Consider the following 19,498-nt stretch of genomic DNA (forward strand, 5'->3'; position numbering starts at 1 on the left):
CCTTCCTGCCTGCCTGGGTTTTCATCTTCCTACCTTAAGCTCTCTATTCCCTATTGATGTTGTCATCTGCTGTGTTTCTTCTCCTCTCACCGTGTCTCAGAACATTTCTAATTAAAGACGAACAGACTCGTCTCCTGTGTTATTTTTGAAGTATTTTTTTTATTTTGTCGTGCTTTGTATCTTTCCCCTATAAAGAAATAGTTAGCTATATCAACATGACTATAAAATAAACAGTAGTGAAAGACGAGAAGAAGAGACAAATAGACACAGGAGACAAAGATAGAAAGAACTAGAGAGAACTAGAGAGACAGAGTCAGAGAGAAGTGGAAAGACAGCAGTTTCTATAGAATAACCAAAAACAACAAACATGGGAGGTGTACAGTTATAACATTTACAATAATCATAACAGTAATAATAATAACAATCATAACAGTAATAATAATAACAAGAATTAATAAAAAAACAATAAGACCTCAGGTATTTCATAAAGACAAAATGAAACATTTTTTTTCTTCATATTTTCTTTTTTGATCACTGGACACTAATTTGTTTGTTTTTGTACCTCTAGGCTAATAATGTGTTAGTATAGTAGCTTCATAATGCTTTCAATAGTCAACTGTTTATTTTCAATTTCTTAAAAGATTCATTTAAGTTATTTAAACTTACTGTTTACATTTTTATACAAATAAAGAATTCAGAGATATGTATGTGTGTGTGTGTGTGTGTGTGTGTGTGTGTGTGTGTGTGTGTGTGTGTGTGTGTGTGTGTGTGTGTGTGTGTGTGCATGGCATTCAGAAAAATATCCATCATGTATTTTTCTTTATTCATTACTTTCCTTTCACTCGTTTTTTCCCCTCTATAAGACATTTTAAAAATGTTATCCCTTTAAGGGCATTTTAAAATAATTAGGATTTTCCTTAATGTGTCTCGTCGACTTATGTTCCCTTTCTTCTAACTCACGAAAGGAGACTGGCACTAATCCTTTCTTTATTGGCCAACAATAGAGGAGAGATAAAGACAGAGAGAGGGAGGGAGGGAACAAGGGAGAAGAAGAGGATGAGAAAGAGGTGAATAGAGAGGGAGGGAGAAAGAGAGAGAGAGAATTCAAAGAAGAGAAACAACAGTTCTGTTCTGCGAGGAAAGCAGTCATTCATAACAGGAAGGTTTCTAAATTACCCAGAAAACATTGGCAGACTCCCCAGCACGGACGGCAAATACAATACCTGGGTCGTCTGCAGAATTGACTGAATAGTTCAGAAATACTTTAAGAGACTTTCAGGGTAACACTCTGCAATGTTGTCAAATAATTATAGATGAGCTGCTCTCTGTGGGCTGATGTGCTTTGGCAATTTCAAGTAATCAAATTGAGCATTCAAACTCAATAGCTTCTGGAAACCATACCCACCCCACTTGTTTGTCTGTGCCAGTTATGGATTGAACATTTTGGAAATTGAAGTTTTTTTCTCTTTCCTCTCTCTCTCTCCCTCCCTCTCCAATTACCACAGGGAAGGAAAGTGCTGAGGCTTTCTTTCTTGTTATCTCTTCTCTCTATCAAAATAATGACCCTATTATCACTTTCCCCTATCTCTGCCATCCTCCCTCCCTCGCTCCCTCCCTCCCTCCCTCCCTCGCTCCTTCCTCCAGTACATCTACAGTATGGCACAGTTGTAATGTAAGGGCTGGACGGATCGTCTCTCTTTCAGTCTCTGTTGTGGTCTGTGTTGTGGTCTGTGTTGTGGTCTGTGTTGTGGTCTGTGTTGTGGTCTGTGTGCAGTAGTATTACAGTAGATTCAGAAGGCCACCCGTCATGGCATGTTGGGGGATGGGTGTGGGTTTTGGGGATGGAGGCTACAGTAGGTACTCCTTCTTGCCCTGACTGGCATCATTCCCGTTGAGGAAAGCCTCCTGGACCTCCCCGTGCTCGTCCAGCCCACTGGCCTCATGGGTAAGATATGAACCTGGGAGAGGGAGAATGAACAGAGAGAGAAAAAAGGAGAGAGGGAGAGAGAGAGAGGCAGAGAGAGATGCAAAGACAGAGGGGAGAGGCGGAAGAGAGAGAGAGTCATAGAGAGAGAGAGGAGGCAGAGAGAGAGAGAGAGCGAGTGAGCGATAGAGAGAGGAGGCATAAAGAGAGAGAAGGTTGTGCAGTAGAGAGAGGGAGACAGGTGAAGGGGTGTGGAGGTTAGTTGTGACAGAGTAATATAATCCTTGTGACATTCTGTGAACCCATCAAAGCAATCTTTACCATATTGTTGAAGTTTTACCTGTGATTAATTATTAGTTCAGTTAGAATTAGGTCAGTACCAATTAAGTATAGGCTCCTGGGTACGATATGAGCCTGACAGAGGGAGAGGGGGAAAGGAGAGAGAGGGCCAAGCATGGTGCAAATAGAGAAAAAGAGGGGCGGAGGCAGAGAGAGAAAGATAAGGGTAGAGTGAGGCACAGAGAGAGGGAGGGAGAGAGAGAGAAGGACGGTGGGGAAGTTAGCTACGGCAGAGTAATATAATAATAAGAGAAAGTCAAACTATCAAACTAAAATCTTTAATTTCTCTCTGATTTACATTATCAGTTCAGAATTTAAAGGGCCAGATACAGACACAGATTAAGCCTAGTCATGCTTTTTAGTCCAGGAGTAGGTTTCATTTGTATCCGGGAAACCTGCCCAACAAGCCCAATCATGTTCAAGCTGAGTATAACTGCAGGAGCCAATGGCAGTCTCTTTGTTGATAGTCTGTCTGGTCAAGGCTTTGATTGGCACACTGGCAGCCACAGCAGGACCGAGACAGGGCCCTAATAGTGCTGTCTCTGCTCACTGATTGGTTGTAATGGCTCTGTCTATTTGCTGATTGGCATTCTGGCTGTATGGCCCCTCCCCTGGTCTCAAAGGTTCTACTCCTGGATAACTTTATTGGCACTGAAGGAGGAAACAGTGGGCTGCCAGAGGCTGTTAAAGTTATGGGGGAGCGTGGGTAACTGTGTTTTTTAATTGATGTGCCCTGATACAGTAAACCATAGGGGTCATTAAACAACATGCACCCACTGTGCACCCAACATGCACCCACTGTTTATAGCATACATTTCCCATCAACCCCCCTGGCCAAGATACAAGGTCGTTTGTCATGTTCTGGGGAGAAAGAGGAAAGAGCGTTCCCTTTTCCTTCTCATCCCCCTATCTCATTCCATCCATTTGGGTCCATCTTTTATTTACTATTTTTCATTCACTGAGACAGATATTTTAAAGCGGGGTGAGGCGTGACCATTGAGAAATCATGGTGGCCTCACCTTTAATGGAATTCATATAACTTTTCAATAGTGTGAATGTCATGTGGGTGTGTGTGTTTGTGTGCGTGCTTGCGCGTGCATACATGCATGTGTTACCTTTCTGTCGGACAGAGCACCAGATGGTGACGATGAGAACACAGATGACGGTGAAGACCAGCAGAGCCAGGATGCCGCCTATCACAGCATACGGTACTGCACTGTGGGTCTCAATCACTGCCCCGGGGTCTGAGAGGGACGGAGAGAGAGAGAGAGGGACGGAGAGAGAGAGAGAGAGACGGAGAGAGAGAGAGAGAGACGGAGAGAGAGAGAGAGAGACGGAGAGAGAGAGAGAGAGAGAGAGAGAGAGAGAGAGAGAGAGAGAGAGAGAGAGAGAGAGAGAGAGAGAGAGAGAGAGAGAGAGAGAGAGAGAGAGAGAGAGAGAGAGAGATAGAGCGAGCGAGAGAGAGAGAGAGAGATAGAGAGAGATAGAGAGAGAGAGAGAGAGAGAGAGAGAGAGAGAGAGAGAGAGAGAGAGAGAGAGAGAGAGAGAGAGAGAGTAGGGGCAGAGATATATGTGGAGGAAAGAGAGAAGGAGTATTAAATCAAAGTCTGTACATCCCTGAACGGTGAGATAATCTACTGTATCTTTCACCATATCTGTATTATTACCCACAGAACACTGGAGATTGGAATTGTTCAGACCAACAGAGCACAGAGCTCCGGTATACAGACAGCACCTTGAGTCAGAGTCAAGTCTGTGTTTACACCACAGACACTCCCAGAATAAAGAAGATTCATACAGGCTGGAGTGAAAATGTGGAGTGACCACCTGTGTGTGAATACATAGTGCCAACCCTGCCCAGGAGACAAGGACACATAGGAATGGGCATGGTCCAAGAACTCTACCAGACTGGAATTAAAACAGGAATCATTTACACAATGCTAACAAAAGAACACAGCCACAGAGAGGTGGAGGATGGATGAAGAAAAAAGAGAGCAAAGACGACTGACAAATGAGCAAATGAGAAAGTGTGTGTGTCCGTCTATCTATCAGTGGCAGCACGGGCAAGACAGAAAAATAAAAGAGTGTAGAAGCGTCTGTTGAAGAGTCTGCCGGTGCAATATTTCCTGACGGATGAAAAATTAAGCGCTGCCTTCCCATGGTGCATTTCTCTCCCTCGCTGTGCCCAAATCTCGGTGGGTAATGAGTGACAGTATAAAGGAGCCTGCCGTTCTCCCCACGCGCCCAATAACGCTCCCGCATCGCTCTCTCTGACATTCAAACACGAGGCACAGCAGGTGCACACCTCCTGTCAGAAAGAGCAGAATAATGCCCTGCTCCCTCTGTTTCATCTCTCCCCCTGAGAGAGAGAGAGAGAGAGAGAGAGAGAGAGAGAGAGAGAGAGAGAGAGAGAGAGAGAGAGAGAGAGAGAGAGAGAGAGAGAGAGAGAGAGAGAGAGAGAGAGAGAGAGAGAGAGAGAGAGAGAGAGAGAGAGAGAGAGAGAGAGAGAGAGAGAAGGAAGGAAGGAAGGAAGGAAGGAAGGAAGGAAGGAAGGAAGGAAGGAAGGAAGGAAGGAAGGAAGGAAGGAAGGAAGGAAGGAAGGAAGGAAGGAAGGAAGGAAGGAAGGAGGGAAAGGGAGGTAGAAAGGTAGTGAGGGGGAGGAGAGTGGGAGAGAAAGGTAGAGAGAAGCTATAAGACAGAGAAGACGGGATATGATGAGAGGTAATAGAAAATAGAGGAAAATAAAGACCTGGAGAGTGAGGATGAAGGGGAGAGAGAGGACACACACAGGGGACAGAAGAGATCCAGGTGGTGTCCCTCTGTTCTGTGTGATGACAGCCACTTACTCACAGTGGGAGACAGAGAAGCAGCTTGGCTTAACTGCCCTGCCATTGTGTGTGTGTGTGTGTGTGTGTGTGTGTGTGTGTGTGTGTGTGTGTGTGTGTGTGTGTGTGTGTGTGTGTGTGTGTGTGTGTGTGTGTGTGTGTGTGTGTGTGTGTGTGTGTGTGTGTGGCTCCAGGCAAAAGCGACATAAGTGGTCGGTTAGGACCCCAGAGAAAATGATAATAATACCTGTCATTATATCCCTTCTTCCCTGTCTTATAGTTCCTCTCTACCTTCCCCCTCACCACCTCTCTTTCTAACTCCCTCTCCTTCTCTCATCTATCCATCCATCCATCTATCTCTATATATATACAGCTCTGGAAAAAATTAAGAGACCACTGCAAAATTATCAGATTCTCTAGTTTTACTATTTATAGGTACATATGTGTTTGGGTAAAATGAATTTTTTTGTTTTATTCTATAAACTACTGTCCCCTCATGACCGCACATTCTTCTGTCTCTTCTGTAGCAGGCATAAAATAAACACAGACTGGACAAGTAGATGTGCAATGGATTATGGTCATTGTAGTTAATTACCATTTACCCCCCGTATTTTCCAGATCCCTCAATCCCTGCCTGCTGTCCCAGCTACACCTCTGTAGAAGTAGGCAACAAAGATCGGGTCCCTCTCTTCTAGAATGTCCAGGAAACTGTTCCTCTTCTCCTCACTCCATGACTCAAACCATTGGCTCCAGAGGCGCAGCTGGCACTCAAAGATATTTGGTGGGCTGTCCTTAACCTGTAGCGTATTGAGCGACGCGAAGAGGGTACACACATTCACTGGCACAGCGTCCCCAAAAGGTCCTGCAGAAACTGTTCCCTCTGGGCAGTGCCCCAGCTCAGGAACCATCTCAATACACAACGCTGCTCCTGAAGAGTTACGTAGGAGAGTGGCAGGGGCTCTCTGTCTGCTGCTGAGTTCAGAGAGGTACAACAGAGGTTCTCTGAGAAGGGAGGCACTAAAAACTGTGGTACTGACGAAAAGTCTGCCAGGCTGGGTGAAGACGAGCTGGACTGTGTGCAGAGCCAACCCGGCACATCATAGCAAAATGAGTAGAATTGCATTCTTTTTTTTATAATAATTTTAAAAAATCTCTCCACCCCATGGCAAAATGTGTTGAACTGCAGGAAATCAACTTTAAAACATACAACCAAATCTCGCTAGTGCCCCCAAGAGGCAAGAGCTGGCTCTGTGTGTGTGTTGATGTGAGCGTGAGTGTGTGTGTGTATGTGAGTGTGAGTAAGTGTGTATGTGAGTGTGAGTAAGTGTTAATGTACGCGTGCGTGCGTATGTGTGCATGCGTGTGTGTGTGTGTGTGTGTGAATGTGTCATTCCACCCACAGATCCTTGTGTCCCTCACAGAAGTCCTATGGCCGACCCATCCCTGGGTCTGTAACAATAACAACAGTGCATGTGTGCTCCCACCCCATGGGACTTACACACTGACACAGCCCCAACTCAATCACTGAGTGCCCAGAGCACAGCATCAGCCAGCCATTGATGAGAGTGGGGGAATGTGTGTGTGTGTGAGAGAGTGTGTGGGAAGACCAGTCAAGAGAAGGTTAAAGTGGACAAAGGGAGAACATGTGTCAGTGACGGTGACAAGAAAAGGACAGAGAAGAGAGGAGGACAAGAGCTGTTAAGAGGCGGTGATTGTGACCATGAAGGAAGGGAAGGATGGAGAGATGGAGAGGAGGAGTGTGTTAAGGGTGAGGGAGGGCTGTACGTTACCTCGGGGGTCCGGTGCGTAGCTGGGGGTTAGGAGGAGGGTGGTTGGGTGGGAGGTGGCATGATGGGAGGTGGGAAGTACCATGGTAGTGACAGACACATTCTCTACAACAGACAAGGCAAGGGTAACACACTATTCTCTACAAGACAATCATAGTTTTCTATGAAAGACAGGTTCTAGATCAGTGGTCACCAATCGGTCGATCGCCATCGACTGCTCGATCTCCAAGGCATTCCTAGTCGATCAGCAATGTTTTTTGTAAAAAACCCAACGATAAAGCCTTCGTTTTGCACTGTTGTCAGTAGGTGCACTTGATTCAGCAGCCCTAGCGCCGGGAAGGCATTTTCAACCATGTCATGTGTCTGAAGGTATAACTCCGCCTAACTGGCGGGCCCAGGGAGCTTATCAAGTACACCGATAGACCTACCACTGGCCAATCAGATAGCTCAGATCACTGTGTCTGCAGTTTCCTCGAGCCATAGACTGTAAAAAGAAACCTCGAACGCACAGCAAAGTTGATACAGTGAGATTTCAAAACCATAACAAGAGAGAGACTCAACGAATACAGCAAAGAGCTGCTGTTTTTATGAGTAAGTTCATGTTTAAGTTGTTATTCAGCACTGTCAACACTGTTCAACACTTTTATATGCCATAAAATGTGCATTCTCACACTCACGCTAGAACCAGCACTGCAGCTGCAATGAATGAGTATAAAAGTGTTCCGATAAGCTTCTGTTTGTTATTATTAATGGCTTGTGTCTTTTTTAATATCAAGGAATATTTCACATTCTCTGGACATAGGAGTAACAACATGAATTGGTGCATGAGGCAGAAATAATGCAGTGCGACTTGAGTTATCTCTGGAAGACAGTCCCCTTTTCTCAGCGGAGGGAGGGAGAGCGGAGGGAAGGAGAGCGGAGGGAGGGAGAGCGGAGGGAAGGAGAGCGGAGGGAGGGAGAGCGGATGGAGGGAGAGTGGAGGGAGGGAGAGCGGAGGGAAGGTGAGCGGAGGGAGGGAGAGCGGAGGGAGGGAAGGTGAGCGGAGGGAGGGAGAGCGGAGGGAGGGAAGGTGAGCGGAGGGAGGGAGAGCGGAGGGAGGGAAGGTGAGCGGAGGGAGGGAGAGCGGAGGGAGGGAAGGTGAGCGGAGGGAGGGAGAGCGGAGGGAGGGAAGGTGAGCGGAGGGAGGGAGAGCGGAGGGAAGGAGAGCGGAGGGAGGGAGAGCGGAGGGAGGGAGAGCGGAGGGAAGGAGAGCGGAGGGAGGGAGAGCGGAGGGAGGGAGAGCGGAGGGAGGGAGAGCGGAGGGAGGGAGAGCGGAGGGAAGGAGAGCGGAGGGAAGGTGAGCGGAGGGAGGGAGAGCGGAGGGAGGGAGAGCGGAGGGAAGGTGAGCGGAGGGAAGGTGAGCGGAGGGAGGGAGAGCGGAGGGAGGGAGAGCGGAGGGAGGGAGAGCGGAGGGAGGGAGAGCGGAGGGAGGGAGAGCGGAGGGAGGGAGAGCGGAGGGAAGGGGGGCGGAGGGAGGGAGAGCGGAGGGAGGGAGAGCGGAGGGAGGGAGAGCGGAGGGAAGGAGAGCGGAGGGAAGGAGAGCGGAGGGAAGGAGAGCGGAGGGAGGGAGAGCGGAGGGAAGGAGAGCGGAGGGAAGGAGAGCGGAGGGAGGGAGAGCGGAGGGAAGGTGTCGGTATGTCGTGTGAGAGGCAGTCTCACCACTGCTCCCTCCCTCTCCTCAGACTGACCATCAGATACAGGCCATCAGTCCAGTAATACAAATAAATACATTATTATGTTTACTCAGCTGTGCCTCAGAAGTAATACAACACATGATCTATTACCAGTGTGATGATATACCTACATTTATTAAATATAATTTCTAAATGGTCTGCAGTGATAATGTATTGGGCCTATAGCCTACTGGACAAACCTCATTGATACAGAACTGGTTATAATAGGTTAATATTGCATAGGTTTACGTTTTTTAAGTCTTGATTTTAAAAAATCTGAGAGACCTCCCTAGTGGTGCAGTGGTCTAAGGCGCTGCAGTTGCTAGCTGTGCCACTAGAGATTCTGGGTTCGAGTCCAGGCTCTGTCGCAGCCGGCTGCGACCGGGAGACCCATGGGGCGGCGCACAATTGGCCCAGCGTCATCCGGGTTAGGGGAGGGTTTGGCCGGCAGGGATGCTCTTGTCCCATCTCGCACTAGCGACTCCTGTGGCGGGCCGGGCGCAATGCGCTCCTCCGACACATTGGTGCGGCTGGCTTCCAGGTTAAGCGGGCGTTGTGTCAAGAAGCAGTGCGGCTTGGTTGGGTTGTGTTTTTCTAACTACCAATTGGATACCACCAAATTGGGGAGAAAAAGTGTTTAAAAAAAGAAGTTAAAAATAGATAATAATAATCTGAGCGGTAGATCTTGAGTCAGAAACGGTTGGTGACCACTGTTCTAGATGGTATGGTTACTACAGACATATGATCTACCATGACATACATTTCTATAGACTAGTAGCTAGGGAGACAGACATTGGCAAATGACATCGACACATTCACTATAAGACAATGGTTGGGATGCAGACATATTTTATACCACAATAAAACACATTGTCGATGACTCAGTAGCTCAGTAGCTAGGGAGACAGAAGACATTGTGTTTGATGGAAGCATTCACTGTGGAACAATGTTATGGGACAGACACATTCAATATGAGACAATAGATTGGATACTGACACAATGGTAAGGTAAAATGCCTGTTGAGAGAGACAGTGAGGGTACAGTGGTTTTAAGTGACTGAGACAGTTGGATTGAGTGAGAGGCTGTGAGCACGGTGCGTGTGTGTGAGTATGAAACACTTCATCAAATTGTCCATTTGAAACAGCAGGGTGCAGTAGAGATCTGTTTCACTGAACCACCGTGTGTCTCTCTCTCACGAGCCACACACACACTCACTCACTCACTCACTCACTCACTCACTCACTCACTCACTCACTCACTCACTCACTCACACACTCACACACTCACTCACACACTCACTCACACACGCCTCATTCTAGAGTAATTTATTGGTAACTACTCATCCGTCTGCTCTCCCTCTCTCCCTCTTCTCCCTCTGGCCCTGAGATCCTCCATATCTTCTTCCTCTGCCATTCCTTTTACGTCAGCATAACCCTCCCCCCTCTCTCCTCCTCCTCCTCCTCTCTTCCTTTCAGCCTGCCTTCATTCACTCGTCCACATCCTCCCTCTATCCCGTCAATGTCCAACCTCAGCCTTCCTGTCATTTATGCAACACACAAGTGTGTGTTTGCGGCGTCCATGTGGGTATGCATACATGTGAGTCAGAGAGACAGGTAGAGAGTTCACTCTTAGAAAAAAAGGTACTATCTAGAATTTAAAATGGTTCTTTGGCTGTGAGAGAAAGAGTTCACTAAGGAATGGGTCAGGATGTGTGTGTGTGTGTGTGTATGTATGTGTGTGTGTGTGTGTGTGTGTGTGTGTGTGTGTGTGTGTGTGTGTGTGTGTGTGTGTGTGTGTGTGTGTGTGTGTGTGTGTGTGTGTGTCTCACCTGAGGCAGAGGGATTAATGGGCAGGGTCAGTCGGCTAATTAGTTGTACACTGATTCATATCTCTTGACCGTCAAAACTACATTCTGGGAAGACTTATAAATAATGACTTCTCTCCATTTCTCTCTTTCATTCTCTCTCCCTCCTCTCTCCTCCATCATCCTCTCCTCTCTCCACTCAAATCTCCCTTCTTTCCCTCATGCGATCCTCCTCAACCTTAATCACTCTCCTCTCTCCCACGCACTCTTCCATTCCGCTTCCACATTCCCTTGTTCCTTTTCTTATTCCATTCCTCTATGAGCACCCTCTCTCTCTCTAAAGCTGAATTACTATGCAGCTGTACAGCCAGTCAGCACACCGCCAGGCATTCTCCTATCATATTGTTATTCTGTTCGCTCGCCACTCAGACACCTATATTCACGGCTGTTTTCCCATTTGCATGTTGAAGTTGTTGATAACGACGTTTCTCTCAAATATCATTCCTTAAACTAGAGAGATAAAACACTCACGTATGATTGAACATTCCCTGTTTCTGCGTGTTTTTCTGTTCCGGTGCTGTAGTAAGCTATGTGTCACTCACAACACAAGGCTAAATGTCATCTAGCCGCTGGTCAGAAGGCCTCGTCCCTTACCGCTGCTCCACATTGATTTGGTCACAGCCTACACTACATTGACTTTCTCACTGTCAATAGAAGACTGTGAAGAGCCACAAGGGGAAATAGGATTCAGGTTTTTTCACCTAATCTGTCCTCTGTTTCTCCTCCCCCTCCCTCCCCCTCTCCTAACCACCCTCTCTCCCCCTCTCCTAACCTCCCTCGCTCCCCCTCTCCTAACCTCCCTCCCTCCCCCTCTCCTAACCACCCTCCCTCCCCCTCTCCTAACCACCCTCCCTCCCCCTCTCCTAACCTCCCTCCCTCCCCCTCTCCTAACCTCCCTCCCTCCCCCTCTCCTAACCTCCCTCCCTCCCTCTCTCCTAACCTCCCTCCCTCCCTCTCTCCTAACCTCCCTCCCTCCCTCTCTCCTAACCTCCCTCCCTCCCCCTCTCCTAACCACCCTCCCTCCCCCTCTCCTCACCTCCCTCCCTCCCACCCTCTCTCTCACCTCCCTCCCTCCCCCTCTCCTAACCACCCTCCCTCCCTCCCCCTCTCCTAACCACCCTCCCTCCCTCCCCCTCTCCTAACCACCCTCCCTCCCTCCCCCTCTCCTAACCACCCTCCCTCCCTCCCCCTCTCCTAACCTCCCTCCCTCCCCCTCTCCTAACCACCCTCCCTCCCCCTCTCCTAACCTCCCTCCCTCCCCCTCTCCTAACCTCCCTCCCTCCCCCTCTCCTAACCTCCCTCCCTCCCTCCCTCCCCCTCTCCTAACCACCCTCCCTCCCCCTCTCCTAACCTCCCTCCCACCCCCTCTCCTAACCTCCCTCCCTCCCTCCCCCCCTCTCCTAACCTCCCCTCCCTCCCTCCCTCCCTCCCACCCTCTCTCTCATGTCCCTCTCTTTTTCTTTAGTCATTCATTAAATAGAGGCATCATTTATTCCACCTAATTAGTGACTTAGCTCATTACCTTAACCACTGCACTCATCTTCCCCCAAATCACAACTATATCTCTCCATCCATCCCTCTACCCTTCTCTTTTCTCCTATCTTTCTCTCTCTCACTTTCCCTCCAACTCCAACACTCTCTCATGCAATTCAGTTCTAATGGGCTTTATTGGCTTCCAGCAATCCATTTCATCACAGCAGCTCAGTTGAATGACATACTGTAAGCAGACCCTCAGGGCTTTGCAGAGACAATCAGTAGCATTCTCATCTGAGCTCCACCAGCAACACCACCACCATCCCACCACACCACCAAAACGCCATCCCACCACCACGCCATCCCACCACACCACCACCACCACACCATCCCACCACACCACCACCACCACACCATCCCACCACACCACATCCACGCCATCCTACCACACAGCCACCACGCCATCCCACAGCACCGCAACCACGCCATCCCACCGTAACCACGCCATCCCACCACCACCATGCCATCCCACCACACCACCACCACGCCATCCCACCACACCACCACTACCACACCATCCCACCACACCACCACCACCACACCACACCACATCCACGCCATCCTACCACACAGCCACCACGCCATCCCACAGCACCGCAACCACGCCGTCCCACCGTAACCACGCCATCCCACCACCACCATGCCATCCCACCACACCACCACCATGCCATCCCACCACACCACCACCACGCCATCCCACCACACCATGCCATCCCACCACACCGCCAACACGCCATCCCACCACACCGCCACCACGCCATCCAACCACACCGCCACCACACCATCCCAACAACACCGCCACCAAACCATCCTACCACACCGCCACCACACCATCCAACCACACCGCCACCACACCATCCCACCACACCGCCACCATGCCATCCCATCCCACCAAGCCATCCCATCCCACCAAGCCATCCCACCACACCATCCCACCACACCATCCCACCACACCATCCAACCACACCGCAGCCACGCCATCCCAACAACACTGCCACCACACCATCCTACCACACCGCCACCCAACCACACCGCCACCAAGCCATCCAACCACACCGCCACCACGCCATCCCACCACACCGCTACCATGCCATTCCACCCCCACCATGCCATCCCACCACACCGCCACCACACCCACACCATCCCACCACACCCACACCATCCCACCACACCGCCAACACGCCATCCCACCACACCGCCACCACACCATCCCAACAACACCGCCACCACACCATCCTACCACACCGCCACCACACCATCCAATCACACCGCCACCACACCATCCCACCACACCGCCACCATGCCATCCCATCCCACCAAGCCATCCCATCCCACCAAGCCATCCCACCACACCATCCCACCACACCATCCCACCACACCATCCAACCACACCGCAGCCACGCCATCCCAACAACACTGCCACCACACCATCCTACCACACCGCCACCACGCCATCCAACCACACCGCCACCACGCCATCCAACCACACCGCCACCACGCCATCCCACCACACCGCTACCATGCCATTCCACCCCCACCATGCCATCCCACCACACCGCCACCACGCCATCCCACCACACCCACACCATCCCACCACACCCACACCATCCCACCACACCGCCAACACGCCATCCCACCACACCGCCACCACACCATCCCAACAACACCGCCACCACACCATCCTACCACACCGCCACCACACCATCCCACCACACCACGCCATCCCACCACACCGCCAACACGCCATCCCACCACACCGCCACCACGCCATCCAACAACACCGCCACCACACCATCCTACCACACCGCCACCACACCATCCAACCACACCGCCACCACGCCATCCCACCACACCACGCCATCCCACCACACCCCCACCATACCATCCCACCACACCACACCACCACCACGCCATCCCACCACACCGCCACCATGCCATCCCATCCCACCAAGCCATCCCACCACACCATCCAACCACACCGCCACCACGCCATCCAACCACACCGCCACCACGCCATCCAACCACACCGCCACCACGCCATCCCAACAACACCGCCACCACGCCATCCAACCACACCGCCACCACGCCATCCAACCACACCGCCACCACGCCATCCTACCACACCGCCACCACGCCATCCTACCACACCGCCACCACGCCATCCTACCACACCGCCACCACGCCATCCAACCACACCGCCACCACGCCATCCAACCACACCGCCACCACACCATCCCAACAACACCGCCACCACGCCATCCTACCACACCGCCACCACGCCATCCTACCACACCCCCACCACACCATCCAACCACACCGCCACCACGCCATCCAACCACACATCCAACTCTCACACACACAAACATGCACGCGCACACACATGCACAATTTAACACACACACACACACACACACACACACACACACACACACACACACACACACACACACACACACACACACACACACACACACACACACACACACACACACACACACACACACACACACACACACACACACACACACACACACACACACACACACACACACAGACTTAAACCTGCTGAATAAAGATTTTGCGGCATCGGGCCTGGCTCCGCAGAGACTCACCAACCTCTCACTCTCTATCTGCTTTTCAAAGCATCACCCAGCCTCGAAAAGCGAAAAGCTCCTGCAACAAATTGGCCTCCGATTTGTCCTGATTTTGCGCTTCATGGCCACATCAGACACTAGATAACTCTGGGAGCTGGTTGACAGTGTGAGGGGGAGAGGGCTCGTTTTTCAGATCTGTCATAGTGAGCTGTTTTAGCTGACTCATCATCGCCACAAAGCCTTGCCCTGTCAGGTGACCCCACCCCAGTGCACCTTGGGATTTCCAGGGGCAAGCGTGGCTAATCCAACTTGGGCAAGCCCCTAACTGAACACTAACCTGGCTTCGACCTCTCTCTCCCTGCTTCCTCTGCCCCTCTCTCTGTCCCTCTTTCACTCGACAAGACAGGAACCCTCCAGGGAGCTCTGAACTACAGTACACCCAGAAAAGAGGGCAAACTACTGCCAAGGTGAGAAAGCAGAGAGCAGAGAGAGCAGAGAGAGCAGAGAGAGCAGAGAGAGAGAGAGAGAGAGAGAGAGAGAGAGAGAGAGAGAGAGAGAGAGAGAGGGAGGAGAGATAACAAAGAGAGGATAAGATATATAGACATTTAGAGAGAAGGAGTAGGGAAAAGATATATAGAAGAGAATAACAGGAGGAAAGAGGGTAGAGAAAGAAAGAATGAATAGGATTGGTTGACAGAGAGAGAGGAAGGGAAACATAAAACAAGAAGAAGAAAGAACGAAGAGCCAGAAAAAGAAGGACCATTCTAGAGGACAGACGATAGAGACCAAGGAAGAAGGTCCATTCTAGGAGACAGACGATAGAGACCAAGGAAGAAGGTCCATTCTAGGAGACAGACGATAGAGACCAAGGAAGAAGATCCATTCTAGGAGACAGACGATAGAGACCAAGGAAGAAGATCCATTCTAGGAGACAGACAATAGAGACCAAGGAAGAAGTTCCATTCTAGGAGACAGACAATAGAGACCAAGGAAGAAGATCCATTCTAGGAGACCGACAATAGAGACCAAGGAAGAAATTCCATTCTAGGAGACAGACGATAGAGACCAAGGAAGAAGATCCATTCTAGGAGACAGACAATAGAGACCAAGAAATAAGATCCATTCTAGAAGACAGACGATAGAGACCAAGGAAGAAGATCCATTCTAGAAGACAGACGATAGAGACCAAGGAAGAAGATCCATTCTAGAAGACAGACGATAGAGACCAAGGAAGAAGATCCATTCTAGGAGACAGACGATAGAGACTAAGGAAGAAGATCCATTCTAGGAGACAGACAATAGAGACCAAGGAAGAAGATCCATTCTAGGAGACAGACGATAGAGACCAAGAAAGAGAAGGGCATTTTCTTAAAGCGTGGACGTACTTCAAAGCCAGGCATGCCTAACCTGTGTTGCACAGTGAGAGAGAGAGTGTGGCTTTAGCTCTGGTGGTGGCTGACGATGGCTGCTCTGGCTAGATGAAAGGTGGCATTCCCACCCACCTCCTCTCTCAACGGAGGAGTGTTGTTTGACGCCTGCCGCTCCTGCCACACGCCGCCACTGCTCAGGAGATGGTAAGGAGGGAGGGAATTAAGGGAGGAGGGGAAGGGGGGAGTAGGGGGGGATGATGAGGGGGCGCAGCCTAAGGCAACCCAAAATGTTACGCAACAACCCCTCTCTTTCTCCTCCTACACTTTCAGCTGTCAGATGTGAAGGCTGCAGTGACAGGAGTAACCACTAGGGGGCCACACCCATGGGGTACACGGACTATACTGACTACAGATGCTGAGTTAACTCAACCTCTAGCCCGACCCCCTATGCCCCTCGCACTCTCACATCTGTGAAGCATAAACAACTGATGAAGTGACTCACGCTTTTGATGTCTACATCTGTGTCTGTGATACGCTTCTGATGTCTCATTCAAAAAGCTACGATAGGATAGGACGGTGAATGGATTCGGAGGATATGGAGGGTAAGCTGATCCTAGATCTGTGCCTTAGTGCAACTTCTCGCCGCAAGGCAGTGGTTGTCATGGCGACGGTGGCTCACCGTACACCAGCAGCGTGTAGTGGTCAGCGGCACGGCCGTAGTTGTTCTGCGCCAGACACAGGTAGGTCCCGTTGTGTGATTGGCTGAGACGGGACACCTGGAGGGTGGGGCCAGAGATCTCCGCCCTCTCAGGTAAGGTGTCATTAATCCTAGTCCACTGGACATCTCTAGGCCTGCAGAGAGAGAGAGAGGAGGGAGAGAGAGCGAGGGAAAGAAGAGAGTGAAAGAGAGACAGAAGAGGGAGTGGAAAGAGTAAGTGAAATTAGATAGAGTGGGGGAGAAACGAGGGGAGCAAGAGGGGTTAGGGAGAAGAAAGAGAGAAAAGATAAGACAGTATAAAAATAAGACAGAGGTGGAGGGAGAGGGGGGTTATGGGAAATAAAAGGCGAGGAGGGAGTGAGAGAGATTTTAAATTAGACCAAGGGAGAGGAAGACAGCATGACAGAAAAGAATTGGGGAGATTTATGGACAGAGAGAGAGAAGGAGAGGAGAGAGAGCAAAGAAAGATGTTGTGTCAGATGGAGAGAGGGAAAGCGGGACACGGGAGGACAGAGCCAGGGAAGGAGATAGACAGCGATTTATGGGGGAGAGATGAGAGAGGGAGAGGCAGTGAGTAAGACAGGAGGACGGAGAGAAAGAGGAGACACAAAAGACAAAGAAAAGTGAGACAGAAGGCGACTGAGACAAAAGATTATTGGATTACATGAAACAACGAACACACACACACCACACATTCTCACAAAAAGCCCTGTGTGTGTGTGCATGCCCTGTGCTGTGCTGGCTGTCCCTCTCATTCCACCCTGGCCAGATTACAATCCCAGCTCATCTACACCCTAATCCCCCAGGAAGCATCTAATTAAACCCCCCTGCTCATCCACACACACACGCACGCACACACACACACTTTAATAAACACACCCCTCCAACAAAGACAGGCAGTGTAATGAATTGGTGATTAACGGTTAGCGGGAAGTTTGTCTGGGGCCTGAGAGTGACGGGGGTACCGGAGTGTGGTGAGTCCAGTGGATCGACCACCACAGCCACCACAGCCACATCTCTCATGTCACTGTCCCCAGCAAGGATGTTACTGATCCTCACTGTGCCACACATACAGCCTCAGCCTGGCTTTATTGTGTGGCTTTACTATGGCTTTACTCACCACACACACAAACAAACAAACAGACAAACACACACACACTAATAAACACACACACACACGAGCACATACACACACAAAGCAGTTTTTATAGAGCTTAATGAAGAGGCTTCAGTTGCCTCAGAAACACACACGCACAACAAACACATCACAGTGTCTAACAGGGGGCTTGTTACAGCCTCCTCAGAAACACACACGCACAACAAACACATCACAGTGTCTAACAGGGGGCTTGTTACAGCCTCCTCAGAAACACACACGCACAACAAACACATCACAGTGTCTAACAGGAGGCTTGTTACAGCCTCCTCAGAAACACACACGCACAACAAACACATCACAGTGTCTAACAGGGGGCTTGTTACAGCCTCCTCAGAAACACACACGCACAACAAACACATCACAGTGTCTAACAGGGGGCTTGTTACAGCCTCCTCAGACACTTTATCCAGAGAATGCCTCAACTCCTCCGAATACTCCAAACAGCTGTAGTGTGAGCACAGCATACAGCAAACGCACAAACCAATCAAACAATCTCATAAATGTGTGCGCGCACACACACACACACACACACACACACACACACACACACACACACACACACACACACACACACACACACACACACACACACACACACACACTCACACACACACACTCACTCACAGTGGGTTGCCAGTGATGGAGCAGGTGAGGCTGAGAGAGTCTCCCTCTCGGAGGATGCCAGGGGGAGGGATGATCCTCACTGTGGGGGCAACTGGGGAGAGAGGAGGAAGGAATGGTTACCATGGTAACCAATCAAGAGTGACTGTTGGCGGTTCTGTTATCATAACAACCCTCAGGGTGAAACAGCTGCTGCTTTGTTAATGGCTGTGGTGAACAGACACATCTGAGGAAGTATTCATACGTGTTGCTGTGATAGCCATGCAGGGCCATTTAAGCAGCAACAGTTTGGCAGTGACACTCATTATGCAGATCTAAAGGGCAGAAAAGGCTGATCAAACTCAGAAATGGTGAGTTGATAAGTAATTTATAACAGAAGGGTTGACCACCCCAGACACCAAACACAAATGAGTCGAGACCATCAGAAATGAGGTGATACAGCTTCAGTGTGTTGCCATGGTAACCCTCGGTGGCTGACCAGTCACTCACAGTGGACGTCGAGGCGGTAGTGGCGGACCCTCTTCTGCCCCCCCAGGGCGGGGTGGGATGCCTCACAGCTGACCGCTGCCCCGTTGTCTCTCCTCTCCACAGGGAGACGGATGGTGCTGGACACACTCACTGTCTTCCCATTTTCCTGCTGGGACACCACACCTAGAGAAGGGAGGGAGGGAGCATATCAGACAGAGGACGGGGAGAGAAGGAAAAGGCGCTGGCGAAAGAAGAAAGAGAGAAGGGAGAAGGACACATGGAGAGAGTGAGACAGGCATGATAGATGAGAAGGAGAAGAGGAGAGAGGGATCTGGACAGGCTCAGACATAAAAGGCAGATAAAGAGAGCGTGAGATACGATTAAAAATATTTTAAAATAATCCAAATGAGGCAGGGGAAGATGAGGAGGAGGAAGAGGAGGGATGGTGGTGGCCAAAACTGAGGTCACGTAATATGAGTCTGTGAAAATATGACAATAACTAACAGCATGCTGAGTTTTCAATTATTTCAGCTGAGTGAACTGAAGCAGGCCCAATTGAAGCGTGAGATGAGGGCAGGGAGATA

At 50.2% G+C, this 19,498-nt stretch overlaps 1 protein-coding gene and 1 pseudogene across 4 annotated transcripts in view; both read right to left on the minus strand.

Annotated features, from left to right (window-relative positions):
• Positions 1 to 134: 134 nt before the first annotated feature.
• LOC139573432 (cell adhesion molecule 4-like) overlaps positions 135 to 19,498 on the minus strand; it is a 156,094-nt gene continuing 136,730 nt past the window's right edge. For 2 of the 4 annotated variants that reach the window (XM_071396858.1, XM_071396857.1), the window contains exons 4-9: positions 18,936 to 19,097; positions 18,450 to 18,540; positions 16,628 to 16,800; positions 6,879 to 6,980; positions 3,379 to 3,507; positions 135 to 1,958 (exon numbers count right to left, since the gene is read on the minus strand). In XM_071396858.1, coding sequence (XP_071252959.1) covers positions 1,849 to 1,958; positions 3,379 to 3,507; positions 6,879 to 6,980; positions 16,628 to 16,800; positions 18,450 to 18,540; positions 18,936 to 19,097 — 767 coding nt within the window. In that variant the 3' untranslated portion in view covers positions 135 to 1,848. Of the gene's footprint in view, positions 1,959 to 2,264; positions 2,339 to 3,378; positions 3,508 to 6,878; positions 6,981 to 16,627; positions 16,801 to 18,449; positions 18,541 to 18,935; positions 19,098 to 19,498 lie in introns of all 4 variants that reach the window. The other 2 variants (XM_071396859.1, XM_071396860.1) reach the window with 2 other exon arrangements.
• On the minus strand, positions 5,169 to 6,872 carry LOC139573433 (uncharacterized protein C14orf119 homolog; annotated as a pseudogene).

The sequence above is a fragment of the Salvelinus alpinus genome, chromosome 4, assembly GCF_045679555.1.
Source record: "Salvelinus alpinus chromosome 4, SLU_Salpinus.1, whole genome shotgun sequence".
In the NCBI taxonomy this organism is placed as follows: domain Eukaryota; kingdom Metazoa; phylum Chordata; class Actinopteri; order Salmoniformes; family Salmonidae; genus Salvelinus; species Salvelinus alpinus.